The sequence below is a fragment of the Microtus oregoni genome, unplaced genomic scaffold (genome assembly GCF_018167655.1).
Source record: "Microtus oregoni isolate MIOR12 unplaced genomic scaffold, Mior012 000038F_ref0000394, whole genome shotgun sequence".
NCBI classification, from domain to species: domain Eukaryota; kingdom Metazoa; phylum Chordata; class Mammalia; order Rodentia; family Cricetidae; genus Microtus; species Microtus oregoni.
Genome location: NW_024543097.1, coordinates 4,007,314 through 4,032,074, shown reverse-complemented (window position 1 = coordinate 4,032,074; position 24,761 = coordinate 4,007,314). Strand labels below are relative to the sequence as shown.

Sequence of the window (24,761 nt, the reverse complement as noted above, 5' to 3'; positions counted from 1 at the left end):
ATTTTTTAGTGGACCGTTTTACATGCTAATGTCTGATCCCTGTCAGATGATCACAGCCATGTGTTTCTGTTCCTAGGCTCATGCACCTAAATAAGATTGATCCCCATGCACCAAATGAAATGCTCTATGGCCGCATAGGCTACATCTTCGCTCTGCTTTTTGTCAATAAGAACTTTGGAGAGGAGAAGATCCCTCAGAGCCATATTCAGCAGGTAATACAGCTTCGTGGGCTTTAGGGGGTGATTTTAGGCATCTTCTTACACACTCTGTCTCTCCAGTTAGCACAGCCCATGTAGAAAGACCATGTGTATCTTGACCTCTGTAGGTCAGGCACACAGAGCCAACAGCTACAGTCAGTATGTGGGAAGCCCTGTCGGGAGCAGTAGGAGTCAGAGGCTGTCCTGCTCCATTTGATACTTCAGAGGCCCTTTCTGGGGGAGATAGAGGGCAGATCTCATCTCGCAGATGCAAGGATCTCCTTTGGTATCTAGAGGAGTTTGTGCTTTTTTTTTTTTTTTTTTTTTTGAAAAACATGTAGGTTTTTTAAAATGATAGTAAAAAGAGTTGAGGGTCCTCCTGAACCATGTTATAGGCAGAATATGCATTCACACTTCTCAGAAGGGAGCTGTATCCTTTCTGGTGGAAGATGCTGTCTTATTCCCTACCAGTAATTCGGTACTTCTTAACAAAAAGTTTCTTGCCTCTGCCAAGCACACTTTTTGTCTAATTGTATTGTTATTTTGTTTGGCGTTCATCCTGCAGATTTGTGAAACAATCTTAAGTTCTGGAGAAAACCTAGCTAGAAAGAGAAACTTCACAGCAAAGTCTCCACTGATGTATGAGTGGTACCAGGAATATTACGTGGGAGCTGCTCATGGCCTGGCAGGAATCTATTACTATCTAATGCAGGTAAGGGATGCCTAAGGAGAGACGATCCTAGTACTGTAACCCCCACGTGCACTGTGTTGGGTAGGGAGCGGGTCCTAGTACATCTACCCCTCTGCCAGTCACTGTCACACCCCTCTCAGTCACCTGACCTCAGCAAAAGTGCTGTAGCCAGGGTGCACCTTCAGTTGTGAAAGCATGAAGACACCATCCTGGGGGAGGTACCAGGTTCCCAGATGAACTCACCGAGGGCCCCTGGAGCATCTAATTCCATATGAGTGCTCTTTGCTCTGCTCTCAGAAAATGCCTTGAATTACAAGTATCATTCCCTATTATTATAAAGAACAACCTAATGAAAGAAGTTCTAGGAGTAACCAAATGAGCACACACTGCCTATGGTTCACCAAGGGATTAAAGCCACGAAGACTTTCTGGTAGATTTTGTCTGATTTGCCTGAAAAAAGCAGAAAGTGCTGTGCCCCATAGTTCTTAGTTCTGACAGTCTTGGGAGACATCAACCAAACTTAGAAAGTCTGAAGAAAAATAGAACTTAAGAGGTCAGAAAGATAACTCAGAGGGTGCCATTTTAAGGGAACAATTGGCATTTACAAATGAGAATTTGTGGCAGAAGAAAATGGATTCTTGATGGCAGCAGAGGTCTCTGGCTCCCCTTGACAAAGTGCAGCGTCGCATGGGGAGGTGCTGCACTCGTGCATGCAGCATGCATGTGTGGGCGTACACAGTGCTGTCTGACCGGAAAAATACAACCAGTGCTCAGCCCATGATGGCTTTTAAATACAGTCACCATTTGGGAGCGGCGATCAGAGGAGAACCTGTACTTATTTATTTATTTATTTATTCTGTTTTCCATTAGAAGTTGTATAGTTAGCACCTTTTCTGGACTGCTCCCTCAGTGACTCTCATTTCTAGAACTACACGTGGATTAATCTCTGGAGAAGCTTTTGTGAAAGGCAGGCTGTGTCTCCTGACATTCAGGCTGAGTTTTCAAGTCATACATGCCAGTGAATGGGTGGCCTTGTTGACCTGTCATTAAATCTGATAGTCAAGAGATATCTGCCCTGCCTCTTTTTATTAGCTCTAATAAGAAGTCTGAAAACTACAGTATTGATTTTTCAATTTCCAGGTTGTTATCTTTTCGAAAAGATGAAGTTTTTAGTAATGAAAATCCATTTGTGAATGTGCTAGATAGCAGTGTAAAATTGGACAGTATTACTTCTAGGCCATGTTGGATAATTCCTGGAGAGTGGTTCACTCTGCTTTTAATACTTTCTGTTGAATACTCTTCTTTATGTCCAGTACTATTCTTAGATATCTTGAAGACCACAGAGCCCTGAGAACACACTGCATCATGTATTCTAGTACCGTATCCAGAGAGGAGCATCCAGCGCTGTGTACCCCTCACCCTACACACCCTACCCCATGCCTGGAGTGCAGTACTTTGAATGTCTCTTTTAAAGAATGAGCAAGGCATTGAATCAAGAACAGGATCAGAAAGAGAAATAACAATATCCTAAGTGATGTCTGTGTGCCCTGCCTCACACTGCCATATAAGCCTCTATGTCCTCATAGTAGAGTGAGCCATATACAGGTCATTTCCAGTGGTGTTGATCCACACTGCAGTTGTGCGTCGGGCCTCAGCCCCATGCCCTTCCCTGGTGTAGGCAGCACCCACCACCTCTCTGTCAGAAAGAGGGAGCCAAAGTTGGTGGTCAGTGCTTCTCTGAACTTGACAAACATCTGTTTCACGTCTGTTTGCAAGCACTGGCTTAGGAAAAGTACTTGTGCCTATGTCCATAACAGCGGACACTGGAAATGGTGTGTACAGAAGGCTTTAAGACTTAATTAGCAGCCCAATTGTGATTTGTTCCATTACTTTAAAATTATAAAACAGAAAATGAAAACAATATCCAGCAACTGAAAAATAGTGGAAGAGATATAAAGCCTTTTAATTACTTCAGATTTCCTATTAGTCATGTTTTGTTTTGTTTTTTCTAATTTAAAACTCATTTTGAGGTCTGGGAATGTATTTTTCTTCAGCAGAACTAATAATTCTGTTTCTCATGTTTAGCCCAGCCTTCATGTGAGCCAAGCCAAGTTACATAGTTTGGTGAAGCCCAGTGTAGACTTTGTCTGTCAGCTGAAGTTCCCTTCTGGCAATTACCCCCCATGTTTGGATGATACCAGAGACCTGCTTGTCCACTGGTGCCACGGTGCTCCTGGGGTCATCTACATGCTCATTCAGGCCTACAAGGTACCTCATGCCTTCTTATTTAACAGGAACTGAAAATACATACCAGATGGTTTTGTAAGTTAACACAATCCTCATAATCGTTAAAGGATTATGAATCAGCTGCTAAGTCTAAGGTTATTGTGCTGAATGGGTTGGCATCCATCCTCAGTGTCCGTCCCACCACAGTGGGCACCATCTCCTAACACTTCACTACCACAGTAACCAAGGTGACAACAGAAGTAGCAGAGCCTAGATCACTACCCCAGAAGCGTGGCCATAAACAGAATATTCTCACACTTTGCTGCAAGAGTGTGAAATGCTCCAACTTCTGAGCAGATAGATTGTTGACCCTTCAGAGATCAAGTTCTGAACATGTAACCTAGGCATTCCTCTTCCAGGCTTATGCCAAAAGAAAAAATTTTAAAATAATTGAAAGAGAAACATGCAGCTGCTGTTCCTTTAGGGCCAGAATGTGAAAATATCAAAACATCCGTCATCCATCAGGAGACGAATGTACGGATAAAGTCCAGTGTGGGCATCGGGGGAGCAGTGTCTGCTGAAAGGGCAGTGGAATATACACTACAATACTCTCAGCAAACAAAATAGACACTCCGAGATGCAGTGGAGGGGAAATTAGACCTATATGGAGTGATGACCAGCAGGAAAATTTATAGAGACAGGAAGTAGAAGGTGTCAGGGTCAGGAAGTATCGAGCAGGGAAAGAGGGCCTGTTGCTTGAAGTCTAGTGATAAAGATGGAAGTGATATTGTGTGTACAACTTCATGACTGTAAGTAATGCCACTGAATTCTGTGCATAAAATGCAATCCTGGTGCAGGGAGGTTGGAAACAGAAAGATTCCTAGTACTTCCGGACCAGCTAGTATTGCCCAGTCCTTTACCTCCAGGGTGAGTAAGAGACCCTATCTCAAAAATTAAGGTGGGGAGCAATTAGAGAAAACACCTGACGTTGACCTTTGGCCTTCATCGGTTCCCACACAGACACTCATATAACACACACACACACACACTCATATAACACACACACACACACGCACGCACTCATATAACACACACACACACACGCACTCATATAACACACACACATGCACTCATATAACACACACACACGCACTCATATAACACACACACACACGCACTCATATAACACACACACACGCACTCATATAACACACACACACTCATATAACACACACACACTCATAACACACACACGCACTCATATAACACACACACTCATATAACACACGCACTCATAACACACACGCACTCATAACACACACACACTCATATAACACACACACACACACACTCATATAACACACACACATGCACTCATATAACACACACATGCACTCATATAACACACACACTCATATAACACACACATGCACTCATATAACACACACACACACTCATATAACACACACATGCACTCATAACACACACACACTCATATAACACACACACTCATATAACACACACACTCATATAACACACACACGCACTCATATAACACACACATACACTCATATAACACACACACTCATATAACACACACATGCACTCATAACACACACACACTCATATAACACACACACTCATATAACACACACTCATATAACACACACACACATGCACTCATATAACACACACACATGCAATCATATAACACACACATGCACTCATATAACACACACACATGCACTCATATAACACACACACATGCACTCATATAACACACACTCATATAACACACACACTCATATAACACACACACATGCACTCATATAACACACACACACATGCACTCATATAACACACACATGCACTCATATATAACACACACACATGCACTCATATAACACACACACATGTACTCATATAACACACACACGCACTCATATAACACACACACATGCACTCATATAACACACACACATGCATTCATATAACACACACTCATATAACACACACACACTCATATAACACGCACACACATGCACTCATATAACACACACATGCACTCATATAACACACACACATGCACTCATATAACACACACACACACGCACTCATATAACACACACACGCACTCATATAACACACACACATGCACTCATATAACACACACACTCATATAACACACAAGCACTCATAACACACACACACACTCATATAACACACACACAAGCACTCATAACACACACATGCACTCATATAACACACACACACTCATATAACACACACACTCATATAACACACACACATGCACTCGTATAACACACACATGCACTCGTATAACACACACACATGCACTCATATAACACACACACACATGCACTCATATAACACACACACACACTCATATAACACACACACACATGCACTCATATAACACACACACATGCACTCATATAACACACACACTCACACACGCACTCATATAACACACACACAATGGTGGAGGGTGTCACGTCCCTCAGCAGCTGCCGTGCGTTCTTTGGAGAGGGACTGGTGATGAGAACAAGTGGCCAGCTGAGTACAGCTGCGGCGTCAGTCACACACACAAGATCAGACCCAGGTGTGTTTAAAAGCAAGCTAGTTGTGTTAGTTTGCTCTTTTGTCTTTGTGATAAAACACTGACTACAAGGAACTTGAGCAGGGAAAGATTTGTGTGGCTTATAGGTTAGTCCACCATAAGGGAAACCAAGGTAGAAACCTGGAGGCAGAAATACTGTTTACTATTTCCCCTCCCCTAGCTGGCTCAGCCTGCTCTCTATACAAGCCAAGACTACCTGCCAGGATGGTACCACCCACAGTGGGCTGGGCCATCCACACCAGTCAGCAGTCCAGGAAGCACCCTACAGACATGCCCATGGGCCATCTGATCAGGACAGTTCCTCTTCCCAGGTGTGCCTAGGCTCGCCTCAAGTGACAGAAACCTCGCTGTGATACCAGTCAACATTAAGAATGTGTCTCTGAATACTATCTTGTCGGGGAAAGATATGTTGCATAGTAGCTCATAGTTTAAACTGGTAGTGGTAGTCTTTAACTGCTACTTGGAATTTTGAACTTTTAACATGCCTGGGGTTGAGTTTCTTACTGGGAGCTGTTTATAGTATCACCTGTCCTTGAAAAAAAAAAAGAGATGTAATATGGTTCTTTAATATCATTAAAGCTATTGCCGTGGGAATGTCTGCTTTTGTGTGGCTGTACATGTGAGAGAGGGAGGAGAAAGAGACAGATGTACCTCCTTACATTTCAGATATTATATTTCATAGATAAACTGTAAAGTTAAAATAGGACAATTTCTATTCTATTTATTTTAACTAGAAAGTTAAAATATAATACACATATACAAATTATATATATGTACTTCACATATGTATGGAGTTGTTTCTAAACCATTAAGCTGATGTATCTAGGGAATGAATCTATTGTTACCAATTAAGCCTGTATTCGATAAGATATTGAAAGCAAAGAAATATTTTAATTGCCAAGTTCCTAAGAAATTTAAATCAATTAAAAATACTTATGAAGCCTGGAAAAAAAAAAAAAAAGAATTTGTCTCTGGCAGTACCACACCTTCTGTCACTGCATTCCTGTTTTCTTGTTGCCTCACCTCCTTTGGTTTCCCGCCTTGCTGTTCCTTCAGAAAGGGCTACCTGTTATGTTCAGCGAGTCCGGTTTTATCCCATGCTTTTTCAGACCCGGGCCAGCTGGCCTTGGTGAGTTCCCGATAGAACATCCCCATTGTCTCAGTGTGTGGGTGCACCCCTCGTGGTCCTGAGTTCCTTGCTCGTGCTCCCTCTCCTTCTGCTCCTGATTTGGACCTTGAGATTTCTGTCCGGTGCTCCAATGTGGGTCTCTGTCTCTGTCTCCTTTCATCGCCTGATGAAGGTTAATATTCAGGAGGATGCCTATATGTTTTTCTTTGGGTTCTCCTTCTTATTTAGCTTCTCTAGGATCACGAATTATAGGCTCAATGTCCTTTATTTATGGCTAGAAACCAAATATGAGTGAGAATATCCCATGTTCCTCTTTTTGGGTCTGGCTTACCTCACTCAGGATAGTGTTTTCTATTTTTGTCCATTTGTATGCAAAATTCAAGAAATTGTTCAAGAACAATGGCAATGGGTTTTTGATCCTACTGCATGAATTGGCTTTGTGGGAGCCTAGGCAGTTTGGATGCTCACCTTACTAGACCTGGATGGAGGTGGGTGGTCCTTGGACTTCCCACAGGACAGGGAACCCTGATTGCTCTTTGGGCTGACGAGGGAGGGGGAGGGAAATGGGAGGCGGTGGCGGGGAGAAGGCAGAAATCTTTAATAAATAATTAATAAAATAAAAAGAAACCAGAACCTACCTCCCAAGCATAAAAGAAAGAAAGAAAGAAAGAAAGAAAGAAAGAAAGAAAGAAAGAAAGAAAGGGCTACCTGGAGGGTTTTCCTTTCTGCCCCAGATGATGGGACTGATGTGTGTCCCTTGACTCTGCAGGTGTTCAAAGAGGAGCAGTACCTCTGTGATGCCTACCGGTGTGCTGATGTGGTCTGGCAGTACGGACTGCTGAAGAAGGGCTATGGGCTGTGCCATGGTGCTGCAGGGAATGCATATGCCTTCCTGGCTCTCTTCAACCTCACACAAGATGTGAAGTTCCTGTACAGGGCCTGTAAGGTAAGGGTCGAGACTGAGTCAGTTCCTTTATATTATGTCCATGAGCTTAGAGGTAACACACATGTTCTTTAAGAAAGGTTTTCAGGAAGGATTTGGCTATGTTCACATTCCTGTAAAGGGCAGATTCTGCTGGGACGTCTGTGGGGGAAAGACGAGGAGGCATTTTGCTCATTGTTACCATCGACAGCAGTGGCTCTCCCTGCTGCTGAATTCCTCCCAAGCTATGCACCTGCCTTCAAATCACCGGTTTCTCAAAATCAACCCCTCATCTCTGACTTGGTAGTTTTGGAATTTGTCAAAGTAACCCAGAATTTTCACGAGTTTCCAAGGTTTCTGAGGATATCACTGCAGTTATTGAACTTCATCTCATTTTCAGTTTGCTGAGTGGTGCTTAGATTATGGAGAACACGGATGCAGGACACCGGATACCCCCTTCTCCCTCTTCGAAGGTATTTTTCACACATACCTTACCTTCTTATATCATCAACTGCTACTCTACTCGGTGATAATGTGTTTGAATTCCAGTTGAGGCAACAAACTGGTCTTTACAGTTTATTGTTAAACATATACTTTCTTATTTCCTGATAGGTCAGATCAGTTAGCAAGGCTGGTATGTAGCTAACCTGTTAGAGCGTTTGCTTAGTTTCTGTGAAGCCTGAATTCCTCCTCCACACTGCATAGATGGGGCATGTTGGCACACACCTATAGTCTCAGCTACAATCCCAGCACTCGGGATGGAGACAGTAGAGGCAGGAAGATCAGCAATTCAAGGTCATCATCTGCCATTTAGCCATTTTGAAACCCTGTGTCAAAAATTATTAATTAATTAGCAGGCATGCCACCTCAGACTTTAATATTCATAGCTGTAATGTTGACCACCATTTATGAGGCCAGGAGGTCTATGCTAAGTCATGGATGCAGAGCCTCAGAGAGGGCAGTGGCCACAGTGCTGTGGTGAAGGAACTCCCACATGGCCAAATGGCTTGAATTTGTCTGCCTCCATTCTGTCTGTTCTAAGACCCTCTAGGGGTCTTTGATGTAGACATGCACTGCATGCCTTAGCATAATGTTGATACTAAAACAGAAAAAAATAAAGTCACTTTATAAAATGAAGCCATTTGGTGTAATAACTTGTGCCTTTTTCTCGTCTTCTAGGGATGGCTGGAACAATCTATTTCTTGGCTGACCTACTAGTCCCCAGCAAGGCTAAGTTCCCTGCATTTGAACTCTGAAGGGAAAGTGTGTCCCCTGCAGCATGACCCCTGTGTGTCTTCCAGCCTGGGCTAAGTGTTTCTGTTGCTTCTGAAGAGCAGAATGAAACTGTGTACTTGATGTAGTTGGGTTTTTATTTCCATAATTTGTCTTCAGCATTTCAGCGCCTTCCTTTTTTTATTTACTTTTATTTAAAAGTATAAGTGAAGCCGGGCGGTGGTGGCACACACCTTTAATCCTAGCACTCAGGAGGCAGAGGCAGGCAGATCTCTTCAAGACCAGCCTAGTCTACAGAGCGAGTTCCAAGACAGGCTCCAAAGCTACACAGAAAAACCCTGTCTTGAAAAACCAAAAAAAAAAAAAAAAAGTAAAAGCCATCTTAATTTTCTTCCAAAAGGAAGGATGATTGACAAGTATAGTATTTTATTGTGATATACATGTATTGGAGGAAGCCTTACTCTTATTTAATTTTATGAATGTAACTATGCACCAGTGCTCTGTTGGCATACAGAAGAGTTCTACAAGAGCCGTGAACGGCGTATAACAAAGGTTTATTTATTTGAGGAAAAACTCAGAGGAAGGGAGCGATCCACAGTTCTCTGTGTGTGCTGGAAACTACAGCCGAATCCAGCAGAATAAAGGGTCATGCACGCTTTTTGTCTGCATTTATAGTACATGAGACCACGCCCAAAGTGTGCCCATAAAGGAGTTCCCACAGCACCGTTCCTTAAAATGTTTTCTAAAAACTCAGTAAACCATGCCTGGTAGCATGCTATCCCATCTACTGAGGAGACTGCGGCAGGAGGATTACAAGTAACGGCCAACCTGAGTGGCTTAGTGGGCCCATGTTTCAAAGCAGAGAAGAGAGAGGTCTAGTGTATAGCTGAGTGGTAGACACTTTCTTAGCGCACAAGAAGCGCTAGGATCTGTCCCAGCACACAGGTGCACACACACACGTGCTCACACACACGTGCACACACACACACACTCGGTGCAGGTAGATAGGGGTTGGATGTAAATGGCCATTGATGAACATTGCCTTCTATCTCTTCTGTTGAATATTTTTTTTTTCCTACAGAGAGTAGTTTTATAACTTGGTTTTCTCCAAATGGTTGATTATTAAAAAAGACAAAAATATAACATATGCTTCTGGAAGAAAAACTTAAGAATTGCAGATTAGACTTGGAACTATGTCTATGACATTTTTTTAATCTTCTAGTTTCCTGTCTGAACTAGAAATACACTGTATTGTAGCAATGTTACCAAAACTTAAAAGTGATTCTGATGTGTGTCCTGACCTGAAAGCTAATTCACCACAACAGTTCCTTGTTTTCTGCTAATATCTGGAAATGTTTTGTTTAAAAGAGTTTGTCCTTCAGTGTTCATATGAGATTGGAAAAAGATTTTCTGTGTGCATTTGCTCAGACAGGTTTCCAGCCTGACCTTCAACTCCTTTAGAAGTTTGGCTTACGTTCTCCTTACTCACTGACTGTGCCCGAGAGCCAACTGTCACCCCTTCTGTCAATTGGTCTGAACGTTGGTCTTTTCTGCTTATGCTTACGAAGAAGGTGGGAAGGGAGATGCTATGACCAAGAGCTTCTAAGAGAACAGAACTTTGGACAAGCATGCTTGTTCTTAGGAAGCTTCTGATGCTACAGCCTCCATGCTTGGAACACACGAGTCTTGCATGTCCCAAGTGCAATAGCCCGTCAGAGTCTGAGACCATGGAGTCCATGAAGACTCCTTGGCGCTTCAAACTCAGAACAAATGCTTTCAGACTCCTTGGCTCCTCCTTCCCTCCTCATAGCCCAGGCCCTTTGTAACTAACCTGGAATGTTTGCCGGCTTTAATACTACAGGGTCTGAGAATATTTAATGTGAATCAAATCCCCACGGAGTGTGCTGGTTGCTATGAGGAATATCTGTTATTTTCCGGTTGATACCAAAATAGCTAATATGAGAAATTTTCTGTCCCTTTAAAGGCTACCTACAGTAGTATTCAAAGAGCAGCTCAGTTCTCAATTCCTAGGGTTGGACTGCTTCTTCTGTGGCCCCTGTCCATCAGGGCTTGTGTGACGTCACCCTGTGAAGTGCTGTGGAAGCTGTGTGCAGACTGCCTGGTGGTGTCGGTGTTTGTAAGGAAGAGCCATCGGCAGCAGAGCGCACCCATCCAGCAGGCTTTAGAGGAGAAAGCCCACTTTGTTTCGTTACGTGGTATATTATAATCTGCCTGTACTTTAAGCTACTGTGGTTACTTATTAAAACAAAAAGAACCAATGTTTTGGTCAGTAGAGACTGGATCACAGTGCTTCCCAGGCATCCTGATGAATGCAGCCCCAGAGAAAACTCCAAGTAGGAAGTGTCTTGAGTAACAGCGTTGTTACTGTCTGAGCTGTCTTCTGCATATTGCCATCCATTCACAGACCCATCAACGTGAGCAATTCAGCTTCCCACCTTCACTATAGCAGAGTATCTGTGCTGCTCTTGTACATAAGAGCTACAGGAGTTTTCTGGGGCTTTTTAACTCAGACACAGTACAAAGCCCCAAGCAACACCACCCCTCTGAGGAAGAGACTGTAAGAGATGTTTAAAAACCTTACAGAGGTTAGTTCCCGAGAACCCGGTGGCATTGCTAATCTCCATCCAGAGCCTGTTCGCCCATGTGTTTCTTCCATTGTACACTTCTGGGCTTAGCTTTTCACCATGGCAGCCTGACTGACTGGTTCCGTAGTCCTGCCAGGCCTTCCTCTCATCCCATCTGTCTGTCTGTCTGCTTAGATTCATCCGGTTCCTTTTTCATGAGTCACGTCACATCCGCTTGATATCAGAAGTCTCCATGAAGCTAGAGTTAGCTAAAGGGGGGGCCTAAGGATATTTTTTTCTCCTTTCCATTTCCACGAGTGATTGAACTGCAGCCTTCTGCTCCTGTGTCCTCGGGTCAGTTTGTGTTTGCTGTTGCCTTTTCCCGCCTAGTTCTGAAATAAACAGTGTGAGTGGGAACATTGATTTACAATCTTTTTAGGCTCCTAGAAATAGGTGTAGTCCCTACTTACTCATTCTGAACTCCAGTTCTAGCACGAATAATAATAACCCGGGGACAAAAATTGGGGTTCAGCCTGAAGACCAGGAAAGCAAAGCAGCAAAGCCACTAGAGAGCTCTTACCTGTATGAAATCTTCAGGCTGAAAGAGAGAGTTCCTGTCTCACCCCGCCTTATATTCCTCTCTAGTGCTGGGGTTAAAGGCGTGCACCACCACTGCCTGAACTGTGTGACTGACTAATGTGGCTGCTTTGCGTTCTGATGTTTAGGCAAGCTTTATTTATTAAAATCCAAATGAAATATTACTGCATCCAATTCCGTTTCTGCTTCCCTGAAACATGTCAGAGCAAGTTTCTGAGTCCTCTGTACCACTGGGCTGTAGGAGACCTGTTTACATCCAGTAAGCTGGAATCAGTCTTGGGGACATTCAGGGTTCACCCCAAGGTTACATTGCCACTTACTGGGAAGGGCTGGGATCATATCTGTATTGACTGACTGACCTTCAATAAAATGTTACTAGGCCTGAGGATCGCCTGCTGTTCTTTACTTCCGTTTGAACATGAAAATTATTTCACTGTAAGGGTAAGTAGTGACTTTTCTTTTTTTGTATAAACTTGCTCACTCCCCGGGATTTGTCCTGTCTTTACTTGATGGTTCACCCCTTCCTAGTAACGCGTTTATACAAAGAAAATGTTATCGCATCTGATCGTGATACAGTTAGGAAGACTCCTAGGTTCTGAAATGAGCCGTGCATTCCCCTCCTGTGCTTCTCTGAGTCTACTGTAGTCAGTGACTAACAGCCCTGCTCTGGGGATTCTCCCTGCTCACAGTTGTAGGGAGCTGTGAATTGATGTCAATGAATGAGGCCTAATCGTGGGAAAGATCTGCCCAGTCACCTGGGAGACTGCCATTTCTCCTGACACAGCAAACTAGCATGTCAGACTTTTGCCAGCGTTCTCATGAAACATGTGTTTTCACATCTGAGCTACAGATGCTAACATGACCGCCATCTCTCCCCGCTGTTGGCTGAGTAACTCAACACCAGGGATAGGCGTGATCATTTTCCTCTCCTTCAAGTGAAATGAAGGTGTGCGTGGTGGTGTCTGGTCTGTAGATGCTGGCAGTGAGGCATGGAGGGACAGAGCCTCCAGAGGTCACCAGATTCCATAGTGACCCTCTTCTCTGTTTACCTCTCCCTAGAAAGTAAAAATATACAATTATCATTGTATTAAAAATAATAAAAGTAATTTGACCCTTTCCACTTACCTATAACTTGTTTGTTCGTATGTTTTAAAGATCCTTTGGCCCTCCCATACTCTCTGATCATTAGAAAATGGTAATTTATATCACTTTTTCTTTTCCCACAATAATCCCCCCTGTGGATCCGTGTAAACTTAGCCTGTAAATGTCCCTGGAGACATTTACTTCATTCTCTTTTGCATCCACACACTCTCCCGGCCAGAGCTGTGGTCGGCTGAAGCAGGACACTGGCTTTCTTGCAATGGAGAGAGAATACACTGGCTTCACAGTTCCATTCTGTGAACTGATAAACAGTTTTCCAGGAGCCTGTGAGATGCATCCTCGGGGACATATTTTACAGTTTCGTTAGTAATGAGAGAAAGCACAAACAGGAAGCCAAAACGTGGACTAATGAGGATAGAGAAATGGATCTTAGCAGGGCCACTTGGCATAGCCAGCCAGCTTCATTTCACATCTCCGCATTACATTAACTCTCCATCAACATGCAAATTGCAACCATGGTGACATTAAGTCTGCAGCTAATGGTCTGTCACTCCACAAATAAATGTTGAAGAAAGCCTTTGTGCGGCATTTAATGGTTATGGGGGGAAGAGGAGAACTCCTTATGAATCAGTTTGTAAAGTACTATCAAAATTGCCTAATTTCTCTGGTGGACCTGGGAATGAAGGGAAGTATTTGATCTAAAAGAGCTGATAGGGGCTCGCTGTAAGCGTATGGCTAGCACGGGCTCTTTCCTCGGGAACTGGCGTTCAGCAGTTTCACGTGCACTCTCACGGGGACATTTTGCACTGTTAGTCCTGCCAGGTTGGGTGCTGCAGGCATGCCTGTGCCATCGTGCTCTGAGCAGTGGGTTTTCTTGATCGCTTGCATGTATGTAAGGTAGGTTCTACATACACAGAACAGCCCCTGTTCTGGCAACTCTACACTGAAGAACAGTGATTAGCCAAGCAATTGCAAAATGTTCTGATATTTGCCCTGGTGCCAACTGTTCTCTTCGTTGCTTCATGAAGCCTGACGTAAGTCTGGCTCTCGTATGCTCTGTGGATTCACTGTATTTATGGAAATACTGAAGTCACGTGCCTTTGTGGGGAGAAGACACACAGCCCAGATGCATCTGCCGTTAGTACATTTGGACAGCCCTGGTGATGGGCGGGTGGAAAGAAATCTGAAGACAAAGCTACTTACTGCTCCAAATCCTCCATTTAGTCAAATTCTAGGAAACCCCCAGAATTGTCATTGTTAATATCTTAGATTTTGCACATGATAAATAAGTCAGCATCCCAGTATGAGATGACTGCTGCAGAGAGCCTTCTCGAAGAGTGGTGCCACACCCATGCAGCTATGGGCAGCTCGAGTTGGGCTGTTAGAAAAAACAACAGCAGAGGGAGGAAGGTAGAGGGATCAGCCCGTAGTTTGTGAATATGATCAAAATAGATTGTGCACATGACACTCTCAGTAAAAATATTTAAATAAGGTTAAATTCCAGATGCACATACTTTAGAAGTCCGTAACTGTTGCACGAGTTCTAATTGGTCCTATGAATAAAAACCCAGAACTAGAAGTCAGGACAAATGCCGAAAGATAAAGGAGCAAGCCACAGCCAACTCTTTCCTTGCTAACTCAGCCATATAGGGCCAACCTGCCTTATATTTCTCTCTCCACCCAGCCATATCACTTCCTTTCTGTCTGTGCAGACCTCCAGACCTCTATGGTTAACTAGTGCCTAGTTCTGCCCTCTGATCTTCCAGAAAACTTTGTTAGAGTGCAAACAAGATATCGCCACACTTCCATGCCTTTTAGTAACTGGCTCATGGCACAGGTTACTACCAGACTTGGAAATGTGAAGGCCACTGCTAGCATGCACCAGCCGTAGCATCCCATGAGGACTGGGGTGACAGCTGCTTGCAGAAGACTTCTTCTGCAGTCGATTATCTATGAGCAAGTGATCTCAGTGTGAAATGGAACTGGGAGGAACCTATAGTGAGCAGAAATGAAGTGAGAGGGGTGTGCAAGTCAAGAAAACTGGTTGTGAAAACAGTCCCGGCTTTGCTCAGTCCACTGTGCACGCAAATTGTGTAGGGATCACTGTCAGGTGCTCCTAAATGAGTTCAGTCATCTGTCATGGATCTCAAGTGGAGAAAAATGAGTCAGAAGTGGGCTGGTGGTTTTCAAGAATTGACCGCAGCCAGGTGATGGTGGCAGACACCTTTAATCCCAGCACTCGGGAGGCAGGGGCAGATGCATTTCTGTGAGTTCGGGGCCAGCCTGGGCTGCAAAGCAAGTTCCAGGACAGCCAGGATTGTTAACAGAGAAACCCTGTCTCAAAAAACTAACAAAAATAAATAAAAAGAACTGACCACACGTGAAGAGCGTGAGCCAGCAGGAGTTTCTGTCATGGACATGTAGGATGGAAGGTGGAGGATATGGTCTTGTGACCAGCATATTTTGTAGTGGTGTTTGCGGCAGGTGAAAGCAACAGATTTGGAGAAAACATTCCATTTAGATGGGAACGTCAAGAATTTTTTTTTGTTTGATTAAAGTATCACAAAAAGATGCCCAGAGCAAAGGGTTAACACGCGTCATCTGGAATCAGGAGCTCATGGGGACAACTTAGAGTCCTCTGCCCTTCATTCAGTGTATAAGGAGCCAGAATACACCATCCTTAAAAACACTATTAAACACAGATCAGTCACTTTCTTCTTCCAAAGCCTGTCTCAGTGTTCTAAGTAGTAAATGTCAGATACAAGTGCTGCTGGCCGCCTGCCATCTGACTCAGTGTCAGAACTTTATAAAGGGGTGTGGGCTTGTGTGGTTTCAGATGCCATCCATCCAGGGCTGAATAAGAACCTAAAACAATCGAATCTAGGAGACTTGGAAACCTCATTAGAAATGGGCAGTAGGGAAGTGGCCATGCTTTATTTTCTCCTAAATTAAAAGCCTGATACAAATGAATATGATTATCACTATCTCTTACTTCAGTCAATGTGAGCATGTTTTCTGGACGTTTGGCTGTAAGAACTGTTGGGGATGACTCACAACCAGTGGATCACACTACTAATAGTGATTGCTCAGCATGTTTGGTTTTCATTTTTATAAGCCTTCATCAGCTGAGTTAAAACTGAATTTGTCAAGTTCATGGTGACCGCCTCAGACACCAGCAAGGACAAGTTCTTGGTAGCCACCTCAGACACCAGCAAGGACAAGTTCATGGTGGCCACCTCAGACACCAACCGGCAAGGACAAGTTCATGGTGGCCACCTCAGATCACCAGCAAGGATAAGTTCATGGTGACCACTGTAATGGTCTGTCCTGTCCCTTTAAGAGATGAGCCTCGCCCACTCCCTCCCCTGTCCACCTAGGCAGGCACATCTTCCTTCTGCTTCCAGTCTGAGTCCTTCCCTTTCCATCTCTCTCCCAAAGAGGTAGCTGCTGCCATGGCTCCTCCACCCCTCTTTCTCCCTTTGTTTCTCTCTGTTTTTCTCTCCTTTCTCTCTCACTCTGCCTCTTTCTTCTCATCCCCCTTCTCTCTCCCTCCCCCTTTTCCCTTTTCTTCCATAACCTACTAAATAAATATCCAACCTCACTCTGAAGAAACAAAAACTGAATTTGACATACTGGTGATGTACGGTGGTAAAATGACAATTCCATCCCTTGTTCACTTGCAGAAAATCAGATTTCCTAGTACAGTTTCTGAGAATTCCAGAGTCTAGAAGGTGGAGTGAACCAGGTAAATAAAAATGCTCCTCAGGACGGAACAGGAACATGGACTGTGTGGGTGACACCCCAGCCTCAGGAGGATTTCCTGAGAAGCTGCTGTTCTGCTGTTTGCCCCAAGACAGCACAGGCAGGAAGCTGGCTTACCTTAGAAAAAGGGTAAATGGGACAGATTGCTATTGTAGAACCCAAGAACACACCACACATCTGTGCATGGTGGCTTACACCTATAGCCCCAGCACTTAGATGGTAGAGAACCAGGAGGTAAGGTTAGGCCCGGGTATGTAACAAATCCAAGACCAACTCAGCATTGTGTGAGATATTGTTCCAAAACAGTAAAAACAGGAACAAAACCATGTAACAATGCAGAAGACAGACACCAGAGGGAGCAAGATACTACAAATTCCTGAAAAAGGAACCTGGCAGGCATGTCTAATTGAGAAATTAAGTCACAGAGAAGTTTTGTTCCCCTAAGCCAACGGTTCACAGCCCTCCCCTTAGTATCTAGCTGGGTTTAACACTGAGCGTATTCCATGTAGAAAACCCACTTGCAAGCACTGGGATGAAAGTAGATGCTTTCTTCTTACTATATAATGAGCAACATCTATGCTTTATTATAATTCAAGTATGCCGTGTGTGATAATCACAGGGCAACTGGCGTTTCTGTCTCTTTAGCCACTATCTTGTATTGATAAATTCATACTCTTCCAGTCACTTAAAAATACATATTTTTGATTGTGAGCCTAGCCTTTAACAGCTGAGTCATCTTGCCAGCCTAGCAATAGCGGATATATAGCCTTAACTGGCTTTCTCCTGTGACCAGATTGGTGCCTAGCCTAATCGCTGTCAGAGAGGTTTCTCTGGCCACTGATGGAAACAAATGCAGACCCACAACCAAACTTCAGGCAGAGTTTGGGGGATCCTGCAGAAGAGGGGAAGAAAGGATTATAGGAGGCAGAAGGTTCAAGGACACCCCAATAAAACTCACAGAATCAACTAACCTGGACTCACAGGGACTCACAGAGACTGAACCGACAACCAGGGAGCCTGCAGGGGACTGACCTAGATAGACACTGCATATATGCTTTAGTTGTGTAGTTTGGTCCTCTGTCAGACTCCTTACAGTGGGAACGGGCTATCTCCGACCCTTACTGGCTTTTCAGACCCTACTCCGCATACTGGGTCGCCTTGCCCAGCCTTAATACATGGAGAGATGCTAAGTCTTACTGCAACTTGATATGCCATGTTTTGTTGATACTCATGAGAGACCTGTCCTCCCTAAACAGAAGCAGAGGAAGAGTGGATTGGGGTGGGAGGTGGGAACAGAGGGGGTATCCAGGAAGGAACCAGGAGAAGAGGAGGGAGGGGAAACTGCAGCAGGGGTGTAAAATTAATTAACTAATTAATTAATTAAAAATATATCATAGCTGTTGACTGTGCTGGGCAAACCAGAAGTGGCTACTCATCTCCGCTTTAACCTTACTGAACTTTGCCCCATCCTCCCTCTCTCCATCTCTCTGTGTCTTTCACTACCACTGCTTCAAATGCTTCAGTCCTAACCCAGAGTTATGAGTTACATGAGAAGCCTAAAAGCAAAGTGTATCCGTAGAGCAACCCCAAAGAATAAGCGATGGGGATTACCTGCTTCTGCAGACAATAGAACAGATAGAAAAAAAGAGGGTGCTAGCAAACAGGCAAAGACTAGGAAGAAGAGCCAGACGATTTGGGAATAAAAGCCACACTGACTAAAAGAGACAGAAAACCAGTGAAAGGGTTCAATAAAGTGGAAGAATCATTGAGTTGAAATAAAAATAAAAACCCTCCAGTCCAAGAGAAAATAATTGTAATGAGTGAAGGAGAGAGGATGGCTCAAAGGTCGTGTGTGTTACTTTCAGGAAAGTCACTATGGGAACTTGTGAACAATACAGGGGAGAAGAAAACATAGTTAAAGAAAAATGGCTTCAAATGCCCAACACTGAGAAAGAAAACTGACATCCAGCCTGGACACAAACCAAACTGTCCTGAGACATGTTATGAACAAGTAAGTCATCAAAAGCATAGGCGAGACTTCTGAAAATAGCAAAAGTGGGTTTTCACTCACAAGGGACGTCACTCTCTGCAGCAACCTTGCCCGCCACTGGGATGATCCAACGTGCTAAGCAAGGCGAAGCAATGGGAGGCGAAAGTTCCTCCCAGTCAAGAAGTGTTTGTGCACAGAAAACTACAGAAAGGGATAAATATGGAGACAAGAATAAGGTGACCTAGGAGTGATTCTAATTCTGACATAAAAATTAAATATAGAACGCTGATACATAATATAAAGGGGTGTGGTTTCTGGTAATAAAAATGTGGGCAAAGTAAATGTCCAGAATATTTCTAGGAAATTGACATTAAGTTGTTACAGGCTTACACAATTATAACAGCAATAAAGTGCTTTAGATAATCGTACTACTGAAAAACATAGACACCTACAGAAGACACACACGAGAAAATAAGAAATCGGATCACTATCCCAGTCAGTAAGGCATGAAAAGAGACACTGAGAGAAAAGCAGCAGGGGACAGACCCAGTGAACAGAAAGGCAGAGCCAGTCTACACGAGAATGGCTCCTAGATGTGTGGGGATTTAACATCGCAACCAAAAGACATAGCATTGCTGAACAGAGCTTTTCAAAATAAAGCAAGATCCAATGGTGTGCTGGCTATGAAAGATTCATTTTAGGTTTAAGGGCACACGTAGACAGCCCCCCAAAAAATGAGAAAGAAGAGATTCTATGTAAATGGTTATTATTTTTCTTTTTTTTTCTTTTTGATTTTTTAAGACAGGGTTTCTCTGTGTAGCCCTAGCTGATGTGGAACTCTCTCTGTAAACCCGGATAGTTTTGAACTCACAGAAATCCACCTGTCTCTGCCTCCTGAATGCTGCAGTTAAAGGCGTGCACCTCCACACCCAGCTCTAAATGGTAATTTTAAGGAGTGTCTGTGTGAAGCATGATTAATAAAAACTCAGAGAGAGAAATGGAGGTTCAACCTAAAGATGTGAAAAGCACAACAGTCAGCCACAAGCTCTTACCTCAACCTCAGTCTGAAATGGCGAACCTGGCCTCCAGGAATCCCAGAATGAGACTGTGTGTGAGAGCTGTCTTGCCCTGTCTTATATTCCTCTCTGTAGGGCTGGGATCAAAGGCGTGCACTACAGGTATTAAGGCAATTAAGGCCGATTTCTATGGCAACTAGTGTGGCTACTGGGATTAAAGGTGTGTGTTACCATAACCTGGTCTGTAAGGCTGACCAGTGGAACCATTTTACTTTGAGATCTTTAGGCAGTCTTTATTTATTAAAATACAATTGAAATTCCACTACATTCACGTTTACAATATCACCCAACATTGACTATGTCAAAATGGGTCAACAAAAGACAATATAGTGGTAAAATGATCAACTCCCCAGTGATATGAATATAAATATGCATCCAACGTGACCAAATCTATGAAGCAAACACTGCAAGAATGGAGAAAGAAACAGATGAAATATAATGATAGGTTTCAGTGTCCCACTTTTAATGAAGACAAGATCAAATTAAAACATCAGAATCAAATTTATTCGATGCTGCAGAAGTAGTACTCAGAGGGATTTTATAAGGATGAAAAAGCAGAGAATTCTAACAGTACCGTACACACCTCAGCGAACTAGAAAGAGACTACCTACTCCAGTGTTGACACACTTGAGTTTCTCCAGGATATTCTCCACGTGCTAGGTACAAAGCTCACCCTGAAAATGTGAGCTCTTACCAGCCACAATGAAATGAAAGTAAAGATTAATGCCAGGAGGGAAGCTGGAAAATTCAAAATACATAAAAATTAACATACTTCTGAATTAGTAGATCAGAGAAGAAATAAAAAGGAAAAGCACACCCCCTCTTCCCTGCCACCAGATCTTCCCTTGATTGCATGTTCACCCAACTCTTCTTGGCTTGGTTCTGTATTAGCTCTATTGTAGGATCACTAAGCAATCATAAACTATCACATCATCACAAATAAAGCCAACTGTATGCAGAGTACGCTTTAATTTTATGTTATATTTTAAAGAAAATTTTACATCTATCAGTTTCTGAAACTAATTTAATGCATTTAGCAAATAGCTTGTGTTTCTTTTTTAGAACTCATCACTATCCAAGTATTTCTAAGAAATAGAAGGATCTTACATAAAATATAGAACTTCTCATTTTGATGGAGTCTGTGGAAGGGGGTACACATGTGTGTGTAAGTGTACAAATATGTAGAAGCCAGAAGAAAACATAGTGTGTTTTCATCTATTGCTTTCTACCATACTCTCTGCCTGAGACAGCATCGCACTAAACCTGAAACTTACCTTGTTTGGATGAGGTAGCTGGTTGACAGGCTCCCAGAATCTGCCTGTCTCTGTTCCCCATGCTGGGGTCACAAACATTCACAGCTATGCTTGATGCTGGGGATTCTAATGCAGATCCTCAGACTTGCTTAGCAAGTGCTCTTGCCCACGGATACATCTCTCCACACCGTATTTTCTTTAATGAGGTTCCGCAACGATGGCCCAGCCAGCCCCAAGTTGGGATTGAGCGTTTCATCAGAACCTAGACTGTGAAGGAGAAAAAAAACAAAAATAAAAACAAAACTATGGCAGGGGTCTCCTTTAAAAAAAGAAATATCCCAAGCAACAATGAAAAGTTAATATAAAAGCTAGTATGCTGCATCTGCTGTTATTGTATTTTAGAACTTCCATCTATTCCTTTAAGCCCATGAAAAAAATAGCTTAAATGCCAGACATTACATCTTTGCGGTTTCCTTCACGAAGACTTCCTGATGAGGACAGCACTACATTGTGCAGCCAAGAGGTCCCACGAGGACCGAATCCTTCCTGAAAGACCTCTGCATATGAGTGTCCTCATCAGATGAACCAGCCTTCTTGCAGAGGAGACCCTGCTGTCCCTGGAGCAGGTCAGTTGCACAGACACTAAGGCAGGGAAGGCACAGAAAGCAAGGCTAAAGCACTAAGCTGAAGCGCAGCCTTGCAGCTAAAAGAGGGGACTTGGGAAGAGCTCGAACACTTAGTATGTACTAATTCGAGTCACATGCTTGGCTTAGCTCTATTTTCTATTTCACTTGATGGAGCTTTGTCCCTGAGCTAATCATAAAGCCACAAACCAGGTTTTGTCCACCAGATGTCAGTAGAACTCAGTTCGTTAATTAATTTTGTTAATGAACTTGACAAACCAAGGGAGACAGTGGGAGGGAAATTACTTGCACCAAGAATAGCATTTTATTTCATTTTGATTTGAGGAAGTGGCATGGTCTGAAAATCTACATAATTAGGCATGTTGGAAACACTGCAGGATTGACTATAATAAATACAGTTTTGGTACTAATGTCTGCCACTTAAAAGTTCGAAGTGGTTTCACTCGATGTCAGGTGTTTAACCAGAGTCCATACAAGTCATGACTGATGAAGAAAGTGAAAAGCTAAGGATGTGAGCTATGATGCCGGGGGAAGCTATTAATTTGGGGGGGGGGGCAGACAGACAGACAGAGAGGAAGAGTACACACAGCCTGAGGTTGAATCCGGAATCTTCCTCTGTCATCCCCCACCTTATTCTCCTTTGAGATGGTCTCTCACTGGACCTAGCACTCACGTTTAGCTAAACCAAGAATGATTCTTCTGCCTCCATGCCCTTGAATTGGGGTTACAGGAGTGGACCATCACATCTACCTTTTTATGGAGTTTTGGGGATTTGAAGTCAGGTTGTCATTGATGTGGGATGCCCTTCTGTAGGCTGTGAATATGTTTTATTACCATTGGTTAAAGAAGCTGCTTTGACCTATGGCAGGACAGAATAGAGCTAGATGGGAAAGCCAAATTGAATACAGGGAGAAGGAAGATGGAGTCCAGGGAATTTCCAGCAACTGCTAGAGAAGCACGATATGAGGTAAGAAGCCACAAGCCTCGTGGTAAAATATAAAATAATAGAAATATTACTTTTAGCTTAAAAGTAATAACTAGTTAGTAATAAGCCTGAGCCATTGGCCAAACTTTTATAATCAAGAGTGTTTGTTCGGAAACTGGTGGTCAGGAGAGAAATCTTCAGTTACAAATAGCACCTAATGTCTGGCATGGATCCACATAAAACTTGAAAACATTTTCAAAAGATTCTAAATGCACAAAAACGGAGCCACCCTGGGCTTCCTAGTCTCACAGTCTCATGCCAGTGGCAACACAGAGATATGTCTCCCAACAACTGCCTGCAGGTTGCAGCCGGCCACCAGCCACCATGAACTAAGTAAGCTGTGTGGTGGTTTCCACAGTCTTACACAGGCCTCGGTACCGAGAGGCTAATCAGCCACAGGGTAGCTTTTACCCTTTACTCATACGGACAAAAAAAGAAGTTTGTGGGCCAACTGCATGCTGCCGATGCCCTGGGGGCGTAAGTGTGACCCTTGTTGCTACCTCTGCCATGTTAGAAAGCCAAACAGGCATAACAAACAGCCAAAGCATCTGCTTAGGTCCTAGCCACACCCACTTACCAGTTTAAAACAGTGATCAAAAAATGATTACAGATATGCAGTAAAGACAGATTGAGGGAAAAAAAAAAAAAACACCTCTCAATCTGAGAGATGGCCCAGTGGTTAAGAGCACTGGCTGCTCTTCCAGAGGTCCTGAGTTCAATTCCCAGCAACCACATGGTGACTCACAGCCATGTGTAATGAGCTCTGGTGCCCTCTTTTGGCATGTGGGCATCCATGGAAGCAGAATGTTGTATACGTGATAGATAGATAGATAGATAGATAGATAGATAGATAGATAGATAGATCTTTTTTTTAAATGCGCATAGGCTTGAGAGAGAAAAAGGAGAAGGGATAGAGATAGTCATAGGTTGAAAGAGTAGTTTAAAGATAATAAGGTGAGGGCTTTAAAGAAAACAAAGTAAAGAAAGTATAAATAGCCACATAAAAATGGAAAATACACAGAGTCTGGATTATGTATACTATTGTGTTTTCTTTGAATTTTTGACTGCTAATGAGCTAACTACAGAGAGATATTTGATTGTGGGGATTGCTAAGTTAAATCAACATAAAGGAATCTTGACTTCAAACTTTGGGTCTAAGGATCTGTTGCTTTAGAAAACTCTTCTTTCGTTTCCACAGAAGATGAGGAGCAGTAGACTCCTCCTAGGTTAATATGGTTTGATCAAGTAAGACCCCCTCAGAGGTCTCGATAGGAGGGATGGCCCAGGTGATCCTTGAAGGCAACTGACTGAGATGATGTGGCCTCACAGACTGCTGCAGCCAAGATTTAACCATAATTCTAAATTTTCTCCTTATAAGGATCTTTATAAGATTACCAGAACCCCCAATCAGCAGGAAGTAATATAGAAAACTACACATTCCCAAAATATTGTTTGTAAATGTTTGTTTTCATTTAAACGAGGTTTGTTTTGAATGGTTAATGGTCATAGTCAATCCCTTTCTAAAGAAAAAGGGGAAATTTGATATAGAAATGATGAAAAAAAGGTAGATTATTGAATCTAATCCAAAAAAAACAGGTTAATCTCAAAATACTTTACATTGGTATGGATTTTGGTTTATTGATACAAATGTAAGGTAAATTTTATTAGTATTATTTTATATATATACATATATTTCTGCTCTTGTTTAAGGTATTATGTTTATGCAGTT

General features: G+C 43.0%; 1 protein-coding gene across 4 annotated transcripts in view; it reads left to right on the top strand.

Moving 5' to 3' along the window:
• The window catches only part of Lancl1 (LanC like 1), a 36,798-nt gene extending 24,191 nt beyond the window's left edge, over positions 1 to 12,607 (top strand). For all 4 annotated transcript variants that reach the window (XM_041631800.1, XM_041631799.1, XM_041631802.1 and 1 more), the window contains 6 exons: positions 77 to 212; positions 763 to 909; positions 2,974 to 3,156; positions 7,654 to 7,830; positions 8,207 to 8,279; positions 8,986 to 12,607. In XM_041631800.1, the coding sequence (XP_041487734.1) occupies positions 77 to 212; positions 763 to 909; positions 2,974 to 3,156; positions 7,654 to 7,830; positions 8,207 to 8,279; positions 8,986 to 9,062 (793 nt within the window). In that variant the 3' untranslated portion in view covers positions 9,063 to 12,607. The remainder of the gene's footprint in view (positions 1 to 76; positions 213 to 762; positions 910 to 2,973; positions 3,157 to 7,653; positions 7,831 to 8,206; positions 8,280 to 8,985) is intronic.
• The last annotated feature ends 12,154 nt before the right edge of the window (positions 12,608 to 24,761 follow it).